General features: G+C 49.3%; 3 protein-coding genes across 4 annotated transcripts in view; 2 read left to right on the top strand and 1 right to left on the bottom strand.

Annotated features, from left to right (window-relative positions):
- The window catches only part of LOC308120878 (NLR family CARD domain-containing protein 3-like), a 191,272-nt gene that overhangs the window by 64,929 nt on the left and 105,423 nt on the right, over positions 1 to 20,920 (bottom strand). The gene's annotated exons all lie outside the window — the stretch shown is intronic.
- LOC308120877 (NACHT, LRR and PYD domains-containing protein 12-like) overlaps positions 1 to 20,920 on the top strand; it is a 344,912-nt gene that overhangs the window by 33,670 nt on the left and 290,322 nt on the right. The window lies entirely within an intron of this gene.
- Positions 2,177 to 3,530, top strand: LOC308120885 (uncharacterized protein). Its single transcript, XM_080481785.1, has 3 exons — positions 2,177 to 2,465; positions 2,635 to 2,784; positions 3,213 to 3,530. Exons 1-3 carry the CDS (start codon positions 2,369 to 2,371, stop codon positions 3,455 to 3,457), a joined length of 492 nt encoding a protein of 163 aa, XP_080337911.1. The 5' UTR covers positions 2,177 to 2,368; the 3' UTR covers positions 3,458 to 3,530.

Consider the following 20,920-nt stretch of genomic DNA (forward strand, 5'->3'; position numbering starts at 1 on the left):
TGTGTTTTGATTCAAACCAGGAAATGTATAAAAAAGTCTGAGTTCAATCCAAGTTTCCCTCCAGAGACACAAACCCTGCTTCTGTGTGCGGTGGATAAACCAAACCCAGTCAGAACAATGGAGATCCTGCTCCAGTCACATTCATGTGTTCATTCCCACTTTTCCATCCCTGTTCTGTGGAGCTGGATTTGAGGGTTCCAGATGGTTTCCAGCAGTCTGCGCTGACGATCAACCTCCTCCTCGTGCTGGACGATCGTTGGTTCAAACTCTCCCAAAGCCTGAACTGAACTCCTTGTTGCTGCAGGAGATGAAATGTTTCCTCTGTGAGACACGACAACACAGCCGAGAGAGTCCAACAAGCTCCAAACAGTAGTGGTGGGCGGGGCCATCTGAAATATCCACATATCCACAGGAAAGGTTAGTAGTATTGATCAATACTTGTGTGGCTCTGAACGCTCCTCGAACTGACGTCACTCGTGCTGCTCCGCCCCTCCTTTTCCTGTTTCCGGTCTGACGTCACGTGATCACTCCGGATTTTTTATAAAAAAAAATCTAAATTAAACTTTAACAAACATTCCAGACAATGATACTAACTTGGATAATACAATCCAACATAAAATACATACACACTTCAACTAAACAACAATAAGATAAAACTGAAAACAAACAAACAAAAAGAAAAAAACAAAACATAAACTCTGGGTTTTCATTGAGTTTACATTCTTTTACAAAATTATATAATCTTATACTATTTTTCTTCTTCATAAATTGAAGAGATTTAAAATACAGACAAAGCTCTTTGTGAACAAAGTTTAAATTTGGCTTGGACTTCTTATATTTGTTTTTGTGAATGAAAAACTTCCCCATCATCAGTAAAACATTAAAAGTTGGGTCTTGCAGGCTGTCGACGAGAACTATTCCAAATAAAACATTCTCTTTGTCCAGATGAGATGGGGATGCAAATATAGATAATTTATTTACATAGCTTTCATTTACAGTAGTTTGTAGTTTGTTTAGTACTTACTGATGAACCAAACAGTTTGCTTTATTATAAAGAAGTTCTGTGGAGCGTCTCATAGCGGAGCGCCCCCTGCTGCCTCATACAGACCTCTCCCTTCGTCAATCCAGAGATTAAATGATCTGGTTCCCTCGTTTTATTAATTTGAGGTAACGACTTATTATCTCGTTCCCACGTTATTATTATTTTCTCTCTGGCCACTCAGTCCACTTTCTATATCGTTCTCTCTGGTCAAATTAAAAAAAAGATGAGGCAACATGAAGCCTCGTCTGATCATCAGCTCAGTTTTCATCTTCCACTTTAATATCCTGGTAGCAGCGTAGTTTGTCATGTTTTATGGTAGTTTTATAGAGCAGATAAAAACACTGCGCTGCCTCCACCACAATGTTTAAGACAAAACACGAAAGGACGGAGACTTGAAAGTGGGCGGAGCCTTGGGCGGTTTTCCTACTTGTCTTTTATGAGCTCATTCAGTTGAAAAATCAATCCAGCTTAACAAAGTAGAAAACAGAGGATGTAACTCAGTGGTAGAGCGCATGCTCAGCATGTATGAGGTCCTGGGTTCAATCCCCAGCATCTCCAAGCTTTATGTCTGACATCAACAGCAGCAAGTAGATTAATAGAGAGTTAAGGCAGTTTTATGCTTGACGGACAGGCGAGACGTGGACCAGAGCAGGACACAACAACTTGTTGGACATTGGTCATCCCTCGCTCTGCAGTTTCTGCTGGAAATGACTTGAAATGATTCTTCCTGATGCCACAGGGACGTGAACTCTGCAGGACAAAGTGCTTAGAAAAGCTCTGCTGGAGAGGGAAGGAGAAAATACAGGACTTTATTGAATTTGTGAACAGGACTGCACGGAGGGGAGTGGCGGCTGAAATGACATAACTGGGTCATATGAGCCCAGTTTCCACAGTGCCCCTTGGTTCCGGTACAGGACCTGTGGTAACCGTTTGGTGTGCGTTTCCACTGTCACAGTTACCGATACCAACAGGTGCCATTGGTAACCATTTCTCGCTACCCCTCGCTACCCCTCCGTTTGGGATACCAGGCGCAACCTCCCGGATATGAGGGGGAGGAGCTTCAACACTGTCGTCTGCTGATTGGTCTGTGACAACCCAACCGCTACTCTACCGGCAAGCCCGCCGTTTCAAATCAGTAAGGAAAGTGAAGAATGGATCCTTGGACGACTGAAGAAGTGCAATTGCTCCTCTCCATAATCGGAGAAGAGCAAATTCAAAAAGAGCTAGACGGGGCAGTAAGGAATGAGAAAACCTTCAGGGCGGTGTCGGAGAGGATGAGGTGTAACGGCTTTAGTAGAAGTCCTGCACTGGCGGTGGTTGGACGCCATGGACCAAATTTATGGCCACAGACCGGCCAGTCAGGGAAGAGAAGCCGGTTTGGACAGCGCCACGGCCCTGCTGGAGTCTCTGGTGGAGGGAGATGGTAAGTTATTAAACTCTGAAATCCATGCTTTTTGTATTCACGCGAGGCGCGAGCCTGTTAGCTTTAGCATGCGGCTATGCTAGTTAGCTTTACCACGCGGCTTAGCTAGTGAGCTTCAGCCCCAGTTATCGGCGCAGTCTGAACGTGTGGTTTGTTTACATTTCTGCAGGAGGAAGTGAGTCGATGGGTGAGGATTTCACCTCCCCTGGACCCAGTAGTGTGGAGGGGCGGTGCAGCACACCGTCACTCCCAACCCCATCACCTGCATCGCCACCACCTCGTCCAGGGGTTGGGAATGTGTCGCTCCAGCAGCGCCCGGGTAAGGAGTAGCTTTTACATGTTGTTATTGCAGTACTGGTATTCTGTTAAGTAGAAGTATATACATGCACCATTACATTGAATACTGTGATAAATACCTAACAATGCACAGCACAAATGATGCAGAGTACTGATATATTTTCTGCTGTTTTTGCAGCTGGATGTTTATATTATTATTTTCATGCTTAACGTCACTCAACAACAGATTATGATCAAACAATTAAAGTGCAGAGCAGTGAGGTGATAGGCTCCACCCTGGCAGTGTCTTCCCACACATCCACATGTGACGTTTCAAGCTGCATATTCACTGTTTTGTATATTTATACTTCTGTGAAGTGTCCTTGAGTACTGTGAAAGGCGCTGCCAAATTAAATGTATTATTATATTGTTACTGTCCAATGCAAAGTTCTTTCGCCGTTTGCTGTTTAGGCAGGAGGAGGCGGGAGCAGCAACACCACCACCTGACGGAGCTCCTGAGGGAGATGCAGGCCTCAGATGCGCGGGAGGCACACCTCAACCGGGAGCTTCAGCGCCAGCAGATGGAGCAGCGGGAGCGTACACGTCTGGAGGAGGTCCGGGCCCGCCAGGAGGAGAGGCAGGAGGAACGGCGCCAGGGGGTGGCTTTGCTTGCCCAGGCCCTGAGAGCCCAGCGTGGCACAGGGCCAAATGAATAGCCGGTTCAAATATGTAAATAATATGTTCAAATATGTAAATAATATGTTCAAATAAATAGTTTTTTCACACCCCAATATGCGCATCTACTTTTTGGTCAACACTTGTGATGTGCTGGAGGTCTCCACTCTGACTGTGGTGTGAATTAAGCCGTATTTTGTGAGGAACAGTTTGAAATGAAATGAAAACTTGTTACAATTCAGATAATTTTTTCTGTCAGACACTTTCAGAAAAACTTGTATGGGGTTGTTAGCAGTGAGCTTTCTGATTTGTTTGGTTTGTAGATGGACAACAAGGGCGCAAAGATCAGTGTTGCAGATTTAATGCAGCCTGAAACAAGTAGAACAAGAAAAACAAAACTACCTCGGGTAACAGTAACAGGTTTTTGAAATAACACAACACTAAACAGGTTCTTCAAATATATACAGCTCTATTTACAAATACTTCATGCATTTAGGACATCGCCGGACACACTCTCCCACACAGGTAGCGAAAGGTCTCTTCAGACATCCAGAAGTTCTGCAGCCACTGTGTGCTTGTGAAGCAAGGCACTATCCTCTCCCACCAGTCGTTGCTTCGAGTGACAGCCCAACTTGTAGGCCTGTGGCGGTGTTGTTGCAGCGCTGCCAGGATGACCTGAGAGACATAACAGCACATTTATACACATTTAAACATCAATCTATTTCTATTTTATTATATTGTATTTTTAACTTTTTCTAGTTTCTGCTGTGTGTGCTTCTTTCTTTTTTACTATCCTGTTGTACCACTGCAAATTTCTCCACATGTGAGATAAATAAAGGATATCTTATCTAATCTTAATTAAAAGCCAGTGATATAAGACAATTGGAAACACTTTTAAAATAATAAAAAAAGGGGAAAAGGACATAATCATAATTACAGGTGAAATTTATCTCTTCCCAATAACTGTACAATAAACTAAAGTAAGTACAAATGGCTTCTGCAGCGGTAAAACAACTACTAGTAGTAACTATTGAAAAAACAACATTTTTATGAGGGTGACATTTTAATGGCTGATTAATCATGATGTGCATTTTAGACATGTAATGGAGTAAAAACTACAGATAATCGCGGCCAAACGTCATGGGGTGAAAGTAAAAGTATGCTCTATATTTTCACTGAAGTAAAGTACAGTTACCCGGTTGCGTCGCCTCTTTCTTCTCTCCCGCAGTCGTCTCTCCTCCTCCTCCCATCTCTCCTCCTCCTCCCGCCTCTCCTCCTCACGGCTCTCCTGCTCACGGCTCTCCGGTTTTGCAAGGAAGCAAAAATCCAGAAGAAAACACACGACGATCTCATAGTCCTCCATGTTTGTTCCTCGAGTTCTCCCGCGTTGACCGCTGCGTAATGGCGTCACATCCTGCGTGATTACGCGGCCGTTCATAACCCCGCCTACATTTCAAACCGTTACCCGTGTAATGGAAACGCGGCACTGATACGGGTCTGGTTACGGATAGTAACCGGTACCTGACCGGTACCGGTACCAAGGGGCACTGTGGAAACGGGGCTATAGTGTCAGAGAGTGCTGGTGTCCTGCATGTTTTAGTTCTCCGCCTGCTTCAGCATACCTGAATCTAATGATGACGTCATCACCAAAGTTGTGAAAAAGAACAGTAACGAGCCTTTCATTGCAATCAGGTGTGCTGCAGCTGGGAGGAGCTAAACCCTGCAGGACGTCGGCCCTCCAGGACCGAGCTTGGACAGGATATTGAGTTTTCCTGCCTGAGTTCCAGAGCCGAGGGGCCGGAGAGTAAAGGCTCTGTCAGACGAAAGTTCAGCAGTGGGTCCTGCCGAACAAAATTTCCTTCTTCCAGCTCCTTCTGGCCGAACTATGTAGGAGCCGCTCTGCTGAATCTTCTGCTCTGCCGTGTGCTGCTCATGCGTGTTCCAGTTCTCTCATGACTATCAGTCATATTTTAATGATATTTATCTTGTAACATCACTACTGTCTTTCAGTCTCTAAAGAACACACATGTGTGCTTCCATTGATTTCTTCTGTCTTTACAGAACCTTTTTTAACCTTCTTTTACTCTGTGATCAATCAGGATAAACATGTTTCAGTCCCGGTACAATGTTTTCTATTGTTCATTACCGTATATCCTGGACTAGAAGTCCTGCTTTCTTAGTTGGTGGCTGATGATCATTCTACTGACATTAAGAAGCAAATCCTCTTTCAGTCCTTCTATTACACTTCATCCTGTGCAGGGTAGCAGGGAGGAGACACCTGGACAGGTTCACCAGTCCATCACAGGACACACACACACACACACACACACACACACACACACACACACACACACACACACACACACATAGAGTGGGGGAGGGGCTTATCAATGTAACCTGAGTCCACTGAGCTCAGCTGTTAGATCACATGACCTCTCATGCAACATGAGCAGTGGTTGTTCAGTGGTAGAATTCTCGCCTGCCTCCTGGGAGGCCCGGGTTAAATTCCCGGCCGATGCAACATCAAGTTTTCATCGTCATCAATAAGGAGCAAATGTAACTATCCTGCCTTGTCTGAGTTAACGGTTGTGAGTTTGAATATTTCATGTCATAAATTCTATCTAGCATAGTTCTGTGCAGTATAAAGTATATAGACATGAAGAAACAACCATTAAAAAAGTATTCCAGGCCTCGTTGGTGCAGTAGGCAACGCATCAGTCTCATAATCTGAAGGTTGTGAGTTTGAGCCTCACACAGGGCAAATGTTTTAGCTCTAATTCTCGGTGTCTTCGACAGTGGTTGAACACACATCTCCTTGTTAGTATAGTGGATACTGTCCCTGTCTGTCACGTGGGAGACTGTAGTTCAATTCCCTGACAGGGAGAGTGAAACCTTTTAGTGTTGTTATTGAAAACCATGAGGTTCAGACTGGGAACGGCCCCTTCCAGCCATTCCAGCTGTTGTCAATGTGAACATAAAAGTTACACAGTAAGACTCTGGAGTCCATTTGTTGTTCCCTTTCTAGAACCTCATCACTGGACACTGGGTTCTGTGCACCTTTTTTTTAGGGACTGAGCCCAGAAGGGAAGCTGCCTGGAGGCGAGGACCCTATTGCATCTGTAGTGTTTCTTTCTTTCTTTCTTCTCCTGACCACATTGAACCCAAATTTGACCCTAAACATTCTCAACAAATTTGGCACATTCATCAGGACTGGTGCAGTCTATAGGAAAATGTTAAAAATTAACCCACAAAGTGCCGAAATGTACTTTTTTTATTTGTTTCTTACTGGTCAACGTATTACTCTTCATTGTAATCATTTTGAGTTATTCTTTTAAAAAAAAGTGCTCTGTTGTTTGCTTTTTATATCTTTAACTGTTTCTGAATAAATTGAAAAAAAATGTCTCATACAAAGAAGATGGGAGAGGCACCTCATGGAGATCAGAGCAGATCAAAGCAGGAGAAAATCTTTGCTCTGAACATCTCCATTGATATGACCTCAGCACTGGAGCCTTGGAGATGCATAGATCAAAGGAGATCAGCTTTATTCAACCTTCAGCATTCGCACTTGCATTTTCTTCTGGAAATACAAACCTCAAGTAATTATTATTATTATCATAACAGGTCTCTGATATCTGGAGGAGTCAGACCATTCAAGGCTTTAAAAACAAGCAGTAGCATTTTAAAATCTCTTCTAAAACTGACAGGCAGCCAGTGAAAGGAAGAAGGGATTGGTGAAATGTGGTCCCTCCTCCTGGTGCCTGTTAAAAACCTGGTAGCAGCATTCTGCTCCAGCTGCAGTCTTTGAACATTGAGCCTACTGATGCCAGAATAAAGGGAGTTACAGTAATCCAGCCTGGACCAGATGAAGACATGTATTACTTTCTCCAGGTCTGCTGGGGAGAGGAATGACCTGGTCTTGACTAGTCGTCTCAGCTGAGCAAAGCAGGATTGGACTACCTTGGTCACCTGACAGTCAAGGGACAGGTCGGAGTCGAACATCACACTTAAATTGTGGGTCTCTTTTCAAACATTGCTCAATGAGCTACCAAGACTAGAGCAAAGGTTGTTAAAACCACCAGAACTGGGTCCATTGGGGGCGATCAAAATGATTTCAGGTTTTAAACCGTTCAGCTGTAAAAAGTTTTTGGACTTTGGTTCTTTACTTTTGTCAGGCAGGACAGGATAGAGGCAGAGTCCGTAGAGCAAGGCTTTATAGGGAAGTTCAGTTGTGTGTCGTCTTCATCAAAATGAAAGTTAACATGAAGGCCACCCAAAACAGAGCCTTGAGGGACACCACAATAAAGAGCAGCACAAGAGGAAGAGGTCTCTCCAAGCTGAACAGAAAATGATCTGTCTGATAAATACCAGGAAAACTAGTTAAGAGCAACACCAGTGATGTCAACAAGATTTTTCAGAGGGTTGATTAAAATCTTATGATTGACTGTATCAAATACTGAGCGAAGGTAAAGGAGGATTAAAAAGAAGTACAAGTCATTATTGGCTGAAAGTAGTAGATGGTTGGTGACCTTAACCAGCACAGTGTCAGAGCTATGATGTGCAGGAAACCAGACTGAAATGTCCCAAAGGTTTGATTTCAATCCATCAAAGAAATGAGCTGGGAAGCAACAGTTTTTCTAAAATCCTTGATAAAATGAAGTTTTGAGGCCAGAGTAGAGTGAGGCGGGGTAGGAGACTAGATCTGGACCTATCAGAACCACATTTTATGTCTCATCTCTATTATTACATCGACACAATCTGAAATAAATTCCTCGGAGCGTTCTGGTGTGGGTTCAACCTGCTATTTGGGGACTGATCATGGAACGACATGGTCACTCTAAGGGCTCATCTGGGAATTGAACTGCAACTGATTGTCCTAAATAAGGCAGGAGATCAGGACTCCTGACAGCCTTGACAGAGCTCCTGGAATGACCACATCCTGACAAAAGTAAATGAAAACATTTGTCATGGCCGACCTTGAAGAAATGAACGTGAAAGTACAACTGCTATTGGAGGATTTGTAACTTTATAGTACATAATGAGTTTCTCACAGTAAAAAGAAATTACAAATGACTTTGTTTCACTTCCTGCTATATAAATAAAGATCCATTGAATTGATGTTATGAGGCAGTGCTGGGATTTGAACCCAGGACCTCTTGTTTACTAGACAGGTACTTTGACCATCTAAGCTACAGCACCTCCTTTGGTGCAGTTTTAGTGCTGCATTACCTGGTGTCAGATGTACTGCCACTTTCAAAGGTTTGGGAGGATATACCTCCTCAAATAAGCAAGTAATGAGACAGTGTCATCAGTTCTGCTCCTGGTACATTGGAGACTTACTCTTAGATCAGGAAGGCCTCAGCCAGATGTGCGCAGGAGGAGGCGCAGGATGTGTGCAGGAGGAGGCGAAGGATGTGTGCAGGAGGGGGTGCAAGAGGAGGCACAGGACTGGGTGAAAGAGGAGGCACAGGATTGTGCTGGAGGAGGTGCATGAGGAGGCGTAGGATGAGATCAAGGATGTATGCAGGATGAGGCGAAGGATTTGTGAGGGAGGAGTTGCAGGATGTGTGCACGAAGAGGAGGAGGAGGAAGATGAAGAGGAGGAGGGGTGTAGTAGGAGGCACAGGAAGGGGTGCCGGAGGAGGCACAGGAAGAGGTGCCGGAGGAGGCGCAGGATGAGGCTTATGATGTGTGCAGGAGGAGGCACGGGATGTGTGCAGGAAGAGGCGGAGGAGGAGGGGGAGAAGGAGTTGCAGGAGGAAGTGCAGGCGAGAAGCAGGATGTGTGCAGGGAGACGTGCAGGAGGAGGTGGAGAAGGAGGCACAGGAGGAGGTGCAGAAGGAGGTGCAGGATGTGTGCAGGAGGAGGGGGTGGAGGAGGAGACGCAGGATGAGTGCAGGAGAAGGCGCAGGATGTGTGCAGGCAGAGGCGCAGGAGGAGGTGCAGGATTTGTCTAGCAGGAGGCGCAGAAGGAGGGGCAGGATGTGTGCAGGAGGACGAGGAGGAGAAAGAGGAGGAGGGGTGGAGGAAGTAGCACAGGAGGATGCGCAGAAGGAGGCGCAGGATGTGTGCAGGAGGAGGCGCAGGAGGAGGCGCAGGATGTGTGCAGGCGGAGGCGCAGGAGGAGGTGCAGGATTTGTGCAGGAGGAGGCGCAGGAGGAGGTGCAGGATGTGTGCAGGAGGAGGCTCAAGGTGTAAAATGTGTAAAAGCTGGATTTGGACCATAGATATGAAATGTTGTTACTAGAAGTGATGTTTGAATCGCCACAGATGAAAATGTTCTTGTTTGTTCTTTTGGTTCCAACACAAGTTGAATCAATCAATGATTAGAAAGACTGAAGGTCCAGAACCTCCTGGAATAAAGACTCATTAAGTTACAGATCAAAGTGTGTCTCACTCTTTGATCTAAAACTTTAACAAGCACATCAACTTCCTGGAAATCCAGGTACTTCAAGGTGCAGTGGTGGAACCAGGCTTTTACACTCTCATGTCTGCCACGGCAGGATAATCTGGAAGGAGGTGGTTGGTAGAAAGTCTGTTCTTGATTTGAACCCAATGGTTCTCCATGACTAAACTAAAAGCCTCTCACACCCCGTCGGGGAATTGAACCCCGGTCTCCCACGTGACAGGCGGGGATACTCACCACTATACTAACGAGGAGATGCTGATGTTGCTGCCTGTCTGTCTTAGTGTCTCAGGGGTGTAAAACACACACACACACATGACGATTATTGATGACGATTAAAACTTGATGTTGCATCGGCCGGGAATTTAACTCGGTTCTCCCGCGTGGCAGGCGAGAATTCTACCACTGAACAACCAATGCTCATGCTGCATGAGAGGTCATGTGATCTAACAGCTGAGCTCAGTGGACTCAAGTTACATTGACAAGCCCCTCCACCACTCTTTGTGTGTGTGTGTGTGTGTGTGTGTGTGTGTGTGTGTGTGTGTGTGTGTGTGTGTGTGTGTGTGTGTGTGTGTGTGTGTGTGTGTGTGTGTGTGTGTGTGTGTGTGTGTGTGTGTGTGTGTGTGTGTGTGTGTGTGTGTGTGTGTGTGTGTGTGTGTTCAATGACAGTTGGATCTATTTGATGTTTCACATTGTGGATTTGCTGTGAGATTCTCTGCACTTTAACACTTGAATTGTGAATCTCTTTGTTTAGTGTTAAAGGTAAGATCAGAGTCTTCAGTAGATCAGATCAAAGTACTTTAATAGAATGTATTCAGTCCTCCTGACTGTCCTTTTGGAATGCCAACAGTTGCTCCTCTTTGTGGATCAGTGAAGCCTGGAGCAGCCCCGGTAGAAAAGATGCTCTCTCAAACTGATGCTTCTCAACTTTATTGAGCCTTGCAGGTGAACACACCGTAAGAACTACAATGTACACAGAAAAATACCATTAGCAACTCTTAACAGCAGGTTTTACCTTTAAACCTTTACCATATTTACTACCTTTAACTCATGTGTGACCTGACAGTGTCAGAGTCTTGATCTCCTGAATTATTTATGACATCACTGGAGTCCTTTAGCTTCTTCATCATGTCGGCTTGTTGGTCTAGGGGTATGATTCTCGCTTAGGGTGCGAGAGGTCCCGGGTTCAATTCCCGGACGATCCCTTTGGCCATCAACCATGATCCTTTGTGTAAAATTTCCAAAGAGGTTTTGACTTTGTGTGTGAGAATCCTCCTCCCAGACCAACCAGCAACATCTTCAAGAAGCAAAAGGACTCAACCAACAGAATCGGGGTTTTATTCACTTTGAGGAGCTTTCAAACAGCAACGCCGACACATTTCATGATTTTCTCCTAAAAACACTCAAATGGTGAATTGAACCAGATTCATCTCATACAGTGAATCTCATTACATATCTTGAGGTCTTGCTACATCTTGTATTTTTATTTGTTAATAGGGTTAGGAGAAATATGTGTTTAACTTCAGCTTAAACCGTTTTATTCTTTAAATTGTCAATCTTTGCTCATGCTTGTTTTATTTTGTTGACGACCGACCGAAGAAGTAAGAATAAAAAACAAGTGAATAAATAAAAATAGTAGAATTATTGATCCAGGTAATCAGAAAGAGCCGAGCTGCAGTGTTCTAGATGTTCCTTTACCGAGCTGCAGTGTTCTAGATTCTTCTTTATTGAGCTGAAGTGTTCTAGATGTTTCTTTATTGAGACTTTAGGCCGAATCCTGAATTTGCAGCACGATGATCATCTGTCAGACTTTCATTTCCAAATGATCCAGAGCGGTGGATAGAACTGATTGATGATCGACTGTGACAAGGTGTGGAACAATCAGTCTCATTTCAAAGTGAGCACATAAATAGAGCGGTGACAGCCGTGTGTAAAGCTGCACTGTGGATGCTCTGGTACCGCCATGCGCTCTGGACGCTCTGGTGCTGCAGACAGACGAGCTCCTCTTCACCCACCGCCTCCAACTCTAGTGACTGAGGATAAAACATGAAGTCCACTGAGCCTTTTTACAACGTCCTGTTGAAATATTTCAATTGTACATTTAATAAACAGATCAAAGTGTATTTTATCAGTCTGGTCTCCACTGTGGTCTCCTACAAATCTGTCTCCATCCCTCTCCAACACTCTGACACACTCTGACCCTCACAACCATGGAGGCTGTTTTGATGTCCAGATGTGAGTTCTGGTGATGACCTCATGATGTCACTCTCCTCTGACCTCCATGATGTCACTCTCCTCTGGCCTCCATGATGTCACTCTCCTCTGATCTCCATGATGTCACTCTCCTCTGACCTCCATGATGTCACTCTCCTCTGGGCTCCATGATGTCACTCTCCTCTGGCCTCCATGATGTCACTCTCCTCTGACCTCCACCTTCAGATCAAGGCAAGGCAAATTTATTTATAAAGCACCATTCAAACAAAAGGCAATTCACAGAGCTTTACAAATAAATTAAAGAAATACAGAATAAAGAAGTACATTAAAACTTTAGAAGAAATGAAAGATGTACATTAAAACAAATAATGAAGAAAAGTATAATAAAAAGGTAAGAGATGTATTAAGATTAGTTTACTAAGTAAGTAGATTCTATTGTTTATTTAACAGCCTGTGCATCTAGGAATGTTTTAAGTCCTGATTTAAAAGAGGTGAGTGTGTCAGCAGTCTTCAGGTGTTCAGGACGTTTGTTCCACAGGTGGGGAGATAGGAACTGAAAGCTGCTTCACCTTGTTTGTTTCTGACTCGAGGAACACTGAGTAAACCTCTACCCTTCTGCAGCCAGTGGAGAGGGTGGAGCATGGGGGTAATGTGCTCCACCCCCTTTGTGTTGGTGTAATGTGCTCCACCCTCTTCGTGTTGGTGTAATGTGCTCCACCCCCTTTGTGCTGGTGTAATGTGCTCCACCCTCTGTGTTGGTGAGGACTCTGGCTGCAGCGTTCTAGATGAGCTGTAGTTGTGTGACAGGTTTTGTCCTGAGGCCTGTAAACACTCCGTTACAATAATCTAACTAATGTAAATAAATGCAAGAAGAAGTTTTTCAGAATCTTGTTGCTCAGAAATCCTTTGATTCTTCAACATTGTTCAGACGGTAGGAAGCAGATTTGGTTCTTGTGGCTGTTAGATTTCAGGGTGGAGTCCAGAACTCCACCCAGATTTCTGCCTGATTTGATGTCCTGAGTGACCTGGAGTCAAGATGAGCAATGAACTTTAACCTTTCTTCTTTGGGGACAAAAACAATGAGCTGAGTTTTCTCTGGGTTGAGTTGTAAAAAGTGCTGACTCATCACTCCTTCATTTCATTTCTACATTTCCTCAGCCGGTATAAGGGGGTGTGGTCATTCACTGACACTGAGCTATAGAGCTGAGTGTCGTCTGGTCATTCTGAGAACAGATGTTGTAATGTTCCATGATCTGAGCCAGTGGGAGCTGGAGATGTTCACTAAAAGGGACCAAGGATGGAGCCCTGAGGAACCCCACAAGTGATTTGCTCACGTTCACAATCAGCTGCTGACACAGAATAGCGGCCATCTTGCCAGGAGGATTTAAAGCCACTGAGTGCAGAGCCAGAAGTTCCAACCATTGTTCCAGTGGGTCCAGCAGGACGTTGTGGTCAACTGTGTCCAAAGCAGGACTAAGACCCAGTCAGAGTCAAAGTGAGACAGTGGACGTGTCCATGCTCATGGAGACGTCATCCAGCACTTTAATCCCAGTGTTTCAGTGCTCTGACCCCAATCAAGACTGGAAAATATCAATGAAAATATTCTGCAACCAGGATGGAACACAGGAGCCATCTTGGATGGGTCTACTGTCCTTTACAGAGACCTGGAACCTTCTGCATGGATTATTGTAGAATAATGTGAAGGTTCTAACAACAACAAGGGAAATGTTGTCTGTGAAGTTACCTAAAGGGTTTTCAAGCTAGCCAGGACTTGAACCTTCTGATCCATAGTCAGACATGTTCTCCATTTCACCACTAGCACCTTGGTAAGGTAAGTTTTCACATGTTTGTATCTGTTTATATTTATAATATTGAAGAAGAAACAGTAGAAAAAGTCTTTGACTCTCAAATTGTCATGAAGTTTTTTTTTGTTGTTTTAGTGACGTATCAGTGTCCGATTGTTTTCTACTGGAATTCTACTGTCACAGTTCTATATCTGTTTAATCTTCCATTAATAGTGGGTGGAGCAGTGGGAGTAGCAGAGGGAGTAGTGGGTGGAGCAGAGGGAGAAGCTGGTGAAGCAGAGGGAGTAGTGGGTGGAGTAGTGTATGCAGAAGTGGGAGCAGCAGGTTAAACATAGGGAGTAGTGGGTGGAGCAGTGGGAGCAGAAGTGGGAGCAGCAGGTGAAGCAGACGGAGTAGTGGGTGGAGCAGTGGGAGCAGCAGGTGAAGCAGAGGGAGTAGTGGGTGGAGCAGTGGGAGCAGCAGGTGAAGCAGAGGGAGTAGTGGGTGGAGTAGTGTATGTAGAAGTGGGAGCAGCAGGTGAAGCATAGGGAGTAGTGGGTGGAGCAGTGGGAGCAGAAGTGGGAGCAGCAGGTGAAGCAGACGGAGTAGTGGGTGGAGCAGTGGGAGCAGAAGTGGGAGCAGTAGGTGAAGCAGAGGGAGTAGTGGGTGGAACAGTGGGAGCAAAAGTGGGAGCAGCAGGTGAAGCAGAGGGAGTAGTGGGAGCAGAAGTGGGAGTAGCAAGTGAAGCAGAGGGAGTAGTGGGTGGAGCAGTGGGAGCAGAAGTGGGAGCAGAAGGTGAAGCAGGGGGAGTAGTGGGTGGAGCAAAGGGAGAAGCTGGTGAAGCAGAGGGAGTACTGGGTGGAGCAGTGGGAGAAGCAGGGGGAGCAGCTGGTGAAGCAGAGGGTGTAGTGGGTGGAGCAGTGGGAGCAGCAGGTGAAGCAGAGGGAGTTGTGGGTGGAGCAGTGGGAGCAGCAGGTGAGGTTGAGGGAGTAATGGGTGGAGCAGTGGGAGCAGCAGAGGGAGTAGTGGGTGGAGTAGTGGGAGTAACAGAGGGAGTAGTGGGTGGAGCAGTGGGAGCAGAAGTGGGAGCAGCAGGTAAAGCAGAGGGAGTTGTGGGTGGAGCAGTGGGAGCAGAAGTGGGTGCAGCAGGTGAAGCAGAGGGAGTAGTGGGTGGAGCAGTGGGAGCAGAAGTGGGAGCAGCAGGTGAAGCAGAGGGAGTAGTGGGTGGAGCAGGGGGAGCAGCTGGTGAAGCAGAGGGAGTAGTGGGTGGAGCAGTGGGAGCAGAAGTGGGAGCAGCAGGTGAAGCAGAGGGAGTAGTGGGAGTAGAAGTGGGAGTAGCAAGTGAAGCAGAGGGAGTAGTGAGTGGAGCAGTGGGAGCAGTAGGTGAAACAGAGGGAGTAGTGGGTGGAGCAGTGGGAGCAGCAGGTGAAGCAGAGGGAGTAGTGGGTGGAGCAGGGGGAGCAGCTGGTGAAGCAGAGGGAGTAGTGGGTGGAGCAGTGGGAGCAGCAGGTGAAGCAGAGGGAGTAGTGGGTGGAGCAGTGGGAGCAAAAGTGGGAGCAGCAGGTGAGGCAAAGGGAGTAGTGGGTGGAGCAGTGGGAGCAAAAGTGGGAGCAGCAGGTGAAGCAGAGGGAGTAGTGGGTGGAGCAAAGGGAGAAGCTGGTGAAGCAGAGGGAGTAGTGGGTGGAGCAGTGGGAGAAGCAGGGGGAGCAGCTGGTGAAGCAGAGGGAGAAGTGGGTGGAGCAGTGGGAGCAGCAGGTGAACCAGAGGGAGTAGTGGGTGGAGCAGTGTATGCAGAATTGGGAGCAGCAGGTGAAGCATAGGGATTAGTGGGTGGAGCAGTGTGAGCAGCAGGTGAAGCAGAGGGAGTAGTGGGTGGAGCAGTGGGAGCAGCAGGTGAAGCAGAGGGAGTAGTGGGTGGAGCAGTGGGAGCAGCAGGTGAAGCATAGGGAGTAGTGGGTGGAGCAGTGGGAGCAGAGGTGGGAGCAGCAGGTGAAGCAGACGGAGTAGTGGGTGGAGCAGTGGGAGCAGAAGTGGGAGCAGCAGGTGAAGCAGAGGGAGTAGTGGGAGCAGAAGTGGGAGTAGCAAGTGAAGCAGAGAGAGTAGTGGGTGGAGCAGTGGGAGCAGAAGTGGGAGCAGAAGGTGAAGCAGGGGGAGTAGTGGGTGGAGCAAAGGGAGAAGCTGGTGAAGCAGAGGGAGTACTGGGTGGAGCAGTGGGAGAAGCAGGGGGAGCAGCTGGTGAAGCAGAGGGTGTAGTGGGTGGAGCAGTGGGAGCAGCAGGTGAAGCAGAGGGAGTTGTGGGTGGAGCAGTGGGAGCAGTAGGTGAGGTTGAGGGAGTAATGGGTGGAGCAGTGGGAGAAGCAGAGGGAGTAGTGGGTGGAGCAGTGGGAGCAGAAGTGGGAGCAGCAGGTAAAGCAGAGTGAGTGGTGGGTGGAGCAGTTGTAGCAGAAAGTGAAGCAGAGGGAGTAGTGGGTGGAGTAGTGGGAGCAGCAGGTGATGCAGAGGGAGTAGTGGATGGAGCAGTGTGAGCAGCAGGTGAAGCATATGGAGTAGTGGGTGGAGCATTGGGAGCAGATGGTGAAGCAGAGGGAGTAGTGGGTGGAGCAGTGGGAGCAGCAGGTGAACCAGAGGGAGTAGTGGGTGGAGCAGTGTATGCAGAATTGGGAGCAGCAGGTGAAGCATAGGGATTAGTGGGTGGAACAGTGGGACCAGCAGGTGAAGCAGAGGGAGTAGTGGGTGGAGCAGTGGGAGCAGAAGTGGGTGCAGCAGGTGAAGCAGAGGGAGTAGTGGGTGGAGCAGTGGGAGCAGAAGTGGGAGCAGAGGGTGAATCAGAGGGAGTAGTGGATGGAGCAGTTTGAGCAGCAGGTGAAGCAGAGGGAGTAGTGGGTGGAGCAGTGGGAGCAGAAGTGGGAGCAGCAGGTGAAGCAGAGGGAGTAGCGGGTGGAGCAGTGGGAGAAGCAGGGGGAGCAGCTGGTGAAGCAGAGGGAGAAGTGGGTGGAGCAGTGGGAGCAGCTGGTGAAGCAGAGGGAGTAGAGGGTGGAGCAGTGGGAGAAGCAGAGGGAGTAGTGGGTGGAGCAGTGGGAGCAAAAGTGGGAGCAGCAGGTGAGGTTGAGGGAGTAATTGGTGGAGCAGTGGGAGCAGCAGAGGGATTAGTGGGTGGAGCAGTGGGAGCAGAAGGTGAAGCAGAGGGAGTAGTGGGTGGAGCAAAGGGAGAAGCTGGTGAAGCAGAGGGAGTACTGGGTGGAGCAGTGGGAGAAGCAGGGGGAGCAGCTGGTTAAGCAGAGGGAGTAGTGGTTGGAGCAGTAGGATCAGCAGGTGAAGCAGAGGGAGTTGTGGGTGGAGCAGTGGGAGCAGCAGGTGAGGTTGAGGGAGTAATTGGTGGAGCAGTGGGAGCAGCAGAGGGAGTAGTGGGTGGAGCAGTGGGAGTAGCAGAGGGAGTAGTGGGTGGAGCAGTGGGAGCAAAAGTGGGTGCAAAAGGTGAAGCAGAGGGAGTAGTGGGTGGAGCAGGGGGAGCAGCTGGTGAAGCAGAGGGAGTAGTGGGTGGAGCAGTGGGAGCAGCAGGTGAAGCAGAGGGAGTTGTGGGTGGATCAGTGGGAGCAGAAGTGGGAGCAGCAGGTGAAGCAGAGGGAGTAGTGGGAGTAGAAGTGGGAGTAGCAAGTGAAGCAGAGGGAGTAGTGAGTGGAGCAGTGGGAGCAGCAGGTGAAACAGAGGGAGTAGTGGGTGGAGCAGTGGGAGCAGAGGGTGAATCAGAGGGAGTAGTGGATGGAGCAGTTTGAGCAGCAGGTGAAGCAGAGGGAGTAGTGGGTGGAGCAGTGGGAGCAGAAGTTGGAGCAGCAGGTGAAGCAGAGGGTGTAGCGGGTGGAGCAGTGGGAGAAGCAGGGGGAGCAGCTGGTGAAGCAGAGGGAGAAGTGGGTGGAGCAGTGGGAGCAGCTGGTGAAGCAGAGGGAGTAGTGGGTGGAGCAGTGGGAGAAGCAGAGGGAGTAGTGGGTGGCGCAGTGGGAGCAAAAGTGGGAGCAGCAGGTGAAGCAGAGGGAGTAGCGGGTGAAGCAGGGGGAGCAGCTGGTGAAGCAAAGGGAGTAGTGGGTGGAGCAGTGGGAGCAGCAGGTGAAGCAGAGTGAGTTGTGGGTGGAGCAGTGGGAGCGGCAGGTGAAGCAGAGGGAGTAATGGGTGGAGCAGTGGGAAAAGCAGCGGGAGTAGTGGGTGGAGCAGTGGGAGCAGCAGGTGAAGCAGAGGGAGTAGTGGGAGCAGAAGTGGGAGCAGCAGGTAAAGCAGAGTGAGTGGTGGGTGGAGCACTTGTAGCAGAAGGTGAAGCAGAGGGAGTAGTGGATGGAGTAGTGGGAGCAGCAGGTGATGCAGAGGGAGCAGTGGGTGGAGCGGTGGGTGGAGCAGAGGGAGTAGTGGGTGGAGCAGTGGGAGTAGCAGAGGGAGCAGTGGGTGGAGCAGTGGGAGCAGAAGTGGGAGAAGCAGGTGAAGCAGACGGAGTAGTGGGTGGAGCAGTGGGAGCAGAAGTGGGAGCAGTAGGTGAAGCAGAGGGAGTAGTGGGTGGAACAGTGGGAGCAAAAGTGGGAGCAGCAGGTGAAGCAGAGGGAGTAGTGGGAGCAGAAGTGGGAGTAGCAAGTGAAGCAGAGGGAGTAGTGGGTGGAGCAGTGGGAGCAGAAGTGGGAGCAGAAGGTGAAGCAGGGGGAGTAGTGGGTGGAGCAAAGGGAGAAGCTGGTGAAGCAGAGGGAGTACTGGGTGGAGCAGTGGGAGAAGCAGGGGGAGCAGCTGGTGAAGCAGAGGGTGTAGTGGGTGGAGCAGTGGGAGCAGCAGGTGAAGCAGAGGGAGTTGTGGGTGGAGCAGTGGGAGCAGCAGGTGAGGTTGAGGGAGTAATGGGTGGAGCAGTGGGAGCAGCAGAGGGAGTAGTGGGTGGAGTAGTGGGAGTAACAGAGGGAGTAGTGGGTGGAGCAGTGGGAGCAGAAGTGGGAGCAGCAGGTAAAGCAGAGGGAGTTGTGGGTGGAGCAGTGGGAGCAGAAGTGGGTGCAGCAGGTGAAGCAGAGGGAGTAGTGGGTGGAGCAGTGGGAGCAGAAGTGGGAGCAGCAGGTGAAGCAGAGGGAGTAGTGGGTGGAGCAGGGGGAGCAGCTGGTGAAGCAGAGGGAGTAGTGGGTGGAGCAGTGGGAGCAGAAGTGGGAGCAGCAGGTGAAGCAGAGGGAGTAGTGGGAGTAGAAGTGGGAGTAGCAAGTGAAGCAGAGGGAGTAGTGAGTGGAGCAGTGGGAGCAGTAGGTGAAACAGAGGGAGTAGTGGGTGGAGCAGTGGGAGCAGCAGGTGAAGCAGAGGGAGTAGTGGGTGGAGCAGGGGGAGCAGCTGGTGAAGCAGAGGGAGTAGTGGGTGGAGCAGTGGGAGCAGCAGGTGAAGCAGAGGGAGTAGTGGGTGGAGCAGTGGGAGCAAAAGTGGGAGCAGCAGGTGAGGCAAAGGGAGTAGTGGGAGCAGAAGTGGGAGTAGCAAGTGAAGCACAGGGAGTAGTGGGTGGAGCAGTGGGAGCAAAAGTGGGAGCAGCAGGTGAAGCAGAGGGAGTAGTGGGTGGAGCAAAGGGAGAAGCTGGTGAAGCAGAGGGAGTAGTGGGTGGAGCAGTGGGAGAAGCAGGGGGAGCAGCTGGTGAAGCAGAGGGAGAAGTGGGTGGAGCAGTGGGAGCAGCAGGTGAACCAGAGGGAGTAGTGGGTGGAGCAGTGTATGCAGAATTGGGAGCAGCAGGTGAAGCATAGGGATTAGTGGGTGGAGCAGTGTGAGCAGCAGGTGAAGCAGAGGGAGTAGTGGGTGGAGCAGTGGGAGCAGCAGGTGAAGCATAGGGAGTAGTGGGTGGAGCAGTGGGAGCAGAGGTGGGAGCAGCAGGTGAAGCAGACGGAGTAGTGGGTGGAGCAGTGGGAGCAGAAGTGGGAGCAGCAGGTGAAGCAGAGGGAGTAGTGGGAGCAGAAGTGGGAGTAGCAAGTGAAGCAGAGAGAGTAGTGGGTGGAGCAGTGGGAGCAGAAGTGGGAGCAGAAGGTGAAGCAGGGGGAGTAGTGGGTGGAGCAAAGGGAGAAGCTGGTGAAGCAGAGGGAGTACTGGGTGGAGCAGTGGGAGAAGCAGGGGGAGCAGCTGGTGAAGCAGAGGGTGTAGTGGGTGGAGCAGTGGGAGCAGCAGGTGAAGCAGAGGGAGTTGTGGGTGGAGCAGTGGGAGCAGTAGGTGAGGTTGAGGGAGTAATGGGTGGAGCAGTGGGAGAAGCAGAGGGAGTAGTGGGTGGAGCAGTGGGAGCAGAAGTGGGAGCAGCAGGTAAAGCAGAGTGAGTGGTGGGTGGAGCAGTTGTAGCAGAAAGTGAAGCAGAGGGAGTAGTGGGTGGAGTAGTGGGAGCAGCAGGTGATGCAGAGGGAGTAGTGGATGGAGCAGTGTGAGCAGCAGGTGAAGCATATGGAGTAGTGGGTGGAGCATTGGGAGCAGATGGTGAAGCAGAGGGAGTAGTGGGTGGAGCAGTGGGAGCAGCAGGTGAACCAGAGGGAGTAGTGGGTGGAGCAGTGTATGCAGAATTGGGAGCAGCAGGTGAAGCATAGGGATTAGTGGGTGGAACAGTGGGACCAGCAGGTGAAGCAGAGGGAGTAGTGGGTGGAGCAGTGGGAGCAGAAGTGGGTGCAGCAGGTGAAGCAGAGGGAGTAGTGGGTGGAGCAGTGGGAGCAGAAGTGGGAGCAGAGGGTGAATCAGAGGGAGTAGTGGATGGAGCAGTTTGAGCAGCAGGTGAAGCAGAGGGAGTAGTGGGTGGAGCAGTGGGAGCAGAAGTGGGAGCAGCAGGTGAAGCAGAGGGAGTAGCGGGTGGAGCAGTGGGAGAAGCAGGGGGAGCAGCTGGTGAAGCAGAGGGAGAAGTGGGTGGAGCAGTGGGAGCAGCTGGTGAAGCAGAGGGAGTAGTGGGTGGAGCAGTGGGAGAAGCAGAGGGAGTAGTGGGTGGAGCAGTGGGAGCAAAAGTGGGAGCAGCAGGTGAGGTTGAGGGAGTAATTGGTGGAGCAGTGGGAGCAGCAGAGGGATTAGTGGGTGGAGCAGTGGGAGCAGAAGGTGAAGCAGAGGGAGTAGTGGGTGGAGCAAAGGGAGAAGCTGGTGAAGCAGAGGGA

Source organism: Lipophrys pholis, assembly GCF_963383615.2.
Source record: "Lipophrys pholis genome assembly, chromosome: 15".
NCBI lineage: Eukaryota > Metazoa > Chordata > Actinopteri > Blenniiformes > Blenniidae > Lipophrys > Lipophrys pholis.